This window comes from Callionymus lyra, unplaced genomic scaffold (assembly GCF_982586985.1).
Source record: "Callionymus lyra unplaced genomic scaffold, fCalLyr1.hap1.1 HAP1_SCAFFOLD_172, whole genome shotgun sequence".
Taxonomy (NCBI): domain Eukaryota; kingdom Metazoa; phylum Chordata; class Actinopteri; order Syngnathiformes; family Callionymidae; genus Callionymus; species Callionymus lyra.
This window is the reverse complement of record NW_028258631.1, coordinates 2,501-7,500: the sequence shown is the minus strand read 5'-3', so window position 1 is coordinate 7,500 and position 5,000 is coordinate 2,501. Positions and strand designations below refer to the sequence as shown.

Below are 5,000 nucleotides of genomic sequence, written 5' to 3'. Positions count from 1 at the left end.
CGTATGAACACACGTATGAACACACGTATGAACACACGTCTGAACACACGTCTGAACACACGTCTGAACACACGTATGAACACACGTATGAACACACGTATGAACACACGTATGAACACACGTCTGAACACACGTATGAACACACTTATGAACACACGTATGAACACACGTATGAACACACGTCTGAACACACGTATGAACACACGTATGAACACACGTATGAACACACGTCTGAACACACGTATGAACACACTTATGAACACACGTATGAACACACGTCTGAACACACGTATGAACACACGTATGAACACACGTCTGAACACACGTATGAACACACGTATGAACACACGTATGAACACACGTATGAACACACGTCTGAACACACGTCTGAACACACGTATGAACACACGTATGAACACACGTATGAACACACGTATGAACACACGTCTGAACACACGTATGAACACACGTATGAACTCACGTATGAACACACGTCTGAACACACGTATGAACACACGTATGAACACACGTATGAACACACGTCTGAACACACGTATGAACACACGTATGAACACACGTATGAACACACGTATGAACACACGTATGAACACACGTCTGAACACACGTCTGAACACACGTATGAACACACGTATGAACACACGTATGAACACACGTATGAACACACGTATGAACACACGTCTGAACACACGTATGAACACACTTATGAACACACGTATGAACACACGTATGAACACACGTCTGAACACACGTACGAACACACGTACGAACACACGTACGAACACACGTCTGAACACACGTATGAACACACTTATGAACACACGTATGAACACACGTCTGAACACACGTATGAACACACTTATGAACACACGTATGAACACACGTATGAACACACGTATGAACACACGTATGAACACACGTATGAACACACTTATGAACACACGTATGAACACACGTATGAACACACGTATGAACACACTTATGAACACACGTATGAACACACGTATGAACACACGTATGAACACACGTATGAACACACGTATGAACACACTTATGAACACACGTATGAACACACGTATGAACACACGTATGAACACACGTATGAACACACGTATGAACACACGTATGAACACACGTATGAACACACTTATGAACACACGTATGAACACACGTATGAACACACGTATGAACACACGTATGAACACACGTATGAACACACGTATGAACACACGTCTGAACACACGTCTGAACACACGTATGAACACACGTATGAACACACGTATGAACACACGTATGAACACACGTATGAACACACGTCTGAACACACGTATGAACACACTTATGAACACACGTATGAACACACGTATGAACACACGTCTGAACACACGTATGAACACACGTATGAACACACGTATGAACACACGTCTGAACACACGTATGAACACACTTATGAACACACGTATGAACACACGTCTGAACACACGTATGAACACACGTATGAACACACGTCTGAACACACGTATGAACACACGTATGAACACACGTATGAACACACGTCTGAACACACGTCTGAACACACGTATGAACACACGTATGAACACACGTATGAACACACGTATGAACACACGTCTGAACACACGTATGAACACACGTATGAACACACGTATGAACACACGTCTGAACACACGTATGAACACACGTATGAACACACGTATGAACACACGTCTGAACACACGTATGAACACACGTATGAACACACGTATGAACACACGTATGAACACACGTATGAACACACGTCTGAACACACGTCTGAACACACGTCTGAACACACGTATGAACACACGTATGAACACACGTATGAACACACGTATGAACACACGTATGAACACACGTCTGAACACACGTATGAACACACTTATGAACACACGTATGAACACACGTATGAACACACGTCTGAACACACGTACGAACACACGTACGAACACACGTATGAACACACGTCTGAACACACTTATGAACACACGTATGAACACACGTATGAACACACGTATGAACACACGTATGAACACACGTATGAACACACTTATGAACACACGTATGAACACACGTATGAACACACGTATGAACACACTTATGAACACACGTATGAACACACGTATGAACACACGTATGAACACACGTATGAACACACGTATGAACACACTTATGAACACACTTATGAACACACGTATGAACACACGTATGAACACACGTATGAACACACATATGAACACACGTATGAACACACGTATGAACACACGTCTATATATACATTATATATGAATGTATTTATATATTTAGGTAGGTAGAACTTTATTGATCTCAGCAGGTCTCTTTCGGCAAATTGTTTTTTTTTCCCAATTAGACACAACAATACAGCAATTATTCATAAAAAAATAAATTTTAATTAATTAATTCATTCATTCATTCATTCATTAAATTCAAAGATGAATAAATGTGTTATTAATGCTGGACTAAATAATTCCATCCATTAACTTATTGAAACAAATATTAACTTGTTAATATACTTGTTTAAACCTCTGTAAACTAGTTGTAACTAGTTTGAACTGGTATAAAGTCGTTGTTTTGAAATCATCGCTCTGTGATGAATTACTGATCAATGTGATCGATCATCACAGCCATAGATGGATTTTAAATCTTTAAACGTGTTTAATAAAGTCTTGACACGTTTGTTTGACCCGGTCCAGGCCTGCTTCTGCTTCTGTGCCATGTTTTCTTTAAACATGACGTCAGTGTTCGATAAGGTGTTTGTACGTCACTGACATCTTGAATTAAACAGTTTAACTGGATCAACATTCTTGAAGGATCGATACGAAGGAGCTCGAGCGCCGCCTCGATCAAGTCACGTGACTGGAGAACACGGAAGTCGTCACGTGACCTGCTCAGCCCCACAGACGTGTATATAATATTATAATATATAATCCTCAGTATATATGTCTGTGCTCAGAGTTAGCTTTAGCTTTAGCTGCACGAGCCTCGGGAGTGACGCGTCTCACCGGGAGGTTCCGGTCCACACGAGCCGGACCAGGACCAGGACCAGGACCAGGACCAGCAGCACCAGAGGCTTCATCGAGGCTCGTGACGAACTCGCTCCACTTCCGGCCCGCGGTTCAAGGAGTGACGTAGTTGTGATGAGACGTGACGCACAGAGTTGATCGATGATGTTATCGATATGTTGACGTGGATCAAAGTATCGATATTTGATCTAAAACTTTGATCTTGAAACTCCTGTCGCTGAGATTCATGATCCTAGATTTAAACTTGTACATGTAGTATATATGTACATGTAGTATATATGTACATGTAGATATAAACTACATGTACATATATACTAAATGAAGATATATACTACATGTACATATATACTAAATGAAGATATATACTACATGTACATATATACTACATGAAGATATATACTACATGTACATATATACTACATGAAGATATATACTACATGTACATATATACTACATGAAGATATATACTACATGTACATATATACTACATGAAGATATATACTACATGTACATATATACTACATGAAGATATATACTACATGTACATATATACTACATGAAGATATATACTACATGTACATATATACTAAATGAAGATATATACTACATGTACATATATACTAAATGAAGATATATACTACATGTACATATATACTACATGAAGATATATACTACATGTACATATATACTACATGAAGATATATACTACATGTACATATATACTACATGTACATATATACTACATGTACATATATACTACATGTACATATATACTACATGTACATATATACTACATGTACATATATACTACATGAAGATATATACTACATGTACATATATACTACATGAAGATATATACTACATGTACATATATACTACATGTACATATATACTACATGAAGATATATACTACATGAAGATATATAGAATAATACACACGGTCTGTTTTAATGCATGAATAATGAATTCAGAAGCAGAAACACTTAAACTTAAATAAATACGAAAACAGACATAAATAATAAAATAACTTGAGATCGTTTATGATTCAATGAAACACTTTGATAAAGTTTCCAGTGACGCGTCAGATCGTTTCCGGCACCACCGGAAGTGACGTCGTTACAAGATGGCGGCAGCCGGTCTGCTCTTGAAACGCCTGCCAGTCCAGCCTGTGACGTCAAACGTTTACCTGGAGACGAGGCTCCACAGGTGCGCGCGTGGTCAGAGCGTCAGAGGCGCGTGCGGCGCGGATGGAGCGCGCGGGGAGAAGTTCTGCCTGGACCTGGTCAGGTGAGTCGCTCGTGGCGCGGGTGGACACGCCCTCTTGGTCACCACGTGACCCGACGCCGCGCACGGGTGGAACGAACGTTTGAATCTACGGCGTCTCGTTAGGTCCAGAGACTACGAGGGCTTCGTGACGTCATTGCTGCTCCCGGAGGAGGCGCGCAGGTCTTCTCTGGCTCTGAGGGCCTTCAACGTGGAGCTGGCTCAGGTACACCTGGCTCAGGTAGACCTCTGCTCACCTGTGCTCACCTGTGCTCAGGTGTGTTTCTGTGCACAGGTGAAGGACTCAGTCTCCCAGAAGTCCCTGGGGCTGATGAGGATGCAGTTCTGGAGAGCAGCTGTGGAGGACATCTACAGAGATGAACCCCCGAACCAGCCTGTGACCTCTGAACTCTGGAGGGTAGAACCGTGTGTGTGACCAGAGTCTGGACCGTGAGTTAAAATGTGTGTTTCAGGCTGTGAGGAAACATCACCTGACGAAGAGGTGGCTGCTGAGGATGGTCACTGAGAGGGTGAGTCTGTCGTCATGGTCACTGAGAGGGTGAGTCTGTCGTCATGGTTACTGAGAGGGTGAGTCTGTCGTCATGGTCACTGAGAGGGTGAGTCTGTCGTCATGGTTACTGA

The 5,000-nt window shown here is 41.6% G+C and overlaps 2 protein-coding genes across 3 annotated transcripts in view; one reads left to right on the top strand and one right to left on the bottom strand.

Moving 5' to 3' along the window:
• LOC148058102 (N-acetylglucosamine-1-phosphodiester alpha-N-acetylglucosaminidase-like) overlaps positions 1 to 3,212 on the bottom strand; it is a 14,311-nt gene extending 11,099 nt beyond the window's left edge. The window contains exon 1 of one of the 2 annotated variants that reach the window (XM_087782632.1): positions 3,075 to 3,212. In XM_087782632.1, coding sequence (XP_087638758.1) covers positions 3,075 to 3,148 — 74 coding nt within the window. In that variant the 5' untranslated portion in view covers positions 3,149 to 3,212. The remainder of the gene's footprint in view (positions 1 to 3,074) is intronic. The other variant, XM_087782631.1, reaches the window with a different exon arrangement.
• An 837-nt stretch (positions 3,213 to 4,049) lies between these two features.
• LOC148058101 (NADH dehydrogenase (ubiquinone) complex I, assembly factor 6-like) overlaps positions 4,050 to 5,000 on the top strand; it is a gene marked incomplete at its 3' end in the record, with an annotated part of 3,344 nt that continues 2,393 nt past the window's right edge. The window contains 4 exon segments of the mRNA XM_087782630.1: positions 4,050 to 4,382; positions 4,485 to 4,584; positions 4,654 to 4,776; positions 4,832 to 4,888. Of these exon segments, the coding sequence (XP_087638756.1) occupies positions 4,219 to 4,382; positions 4,485 to 4,584; positions 4,654 to 4,776; positions 4,832 to 4,888 (444 nt within the window).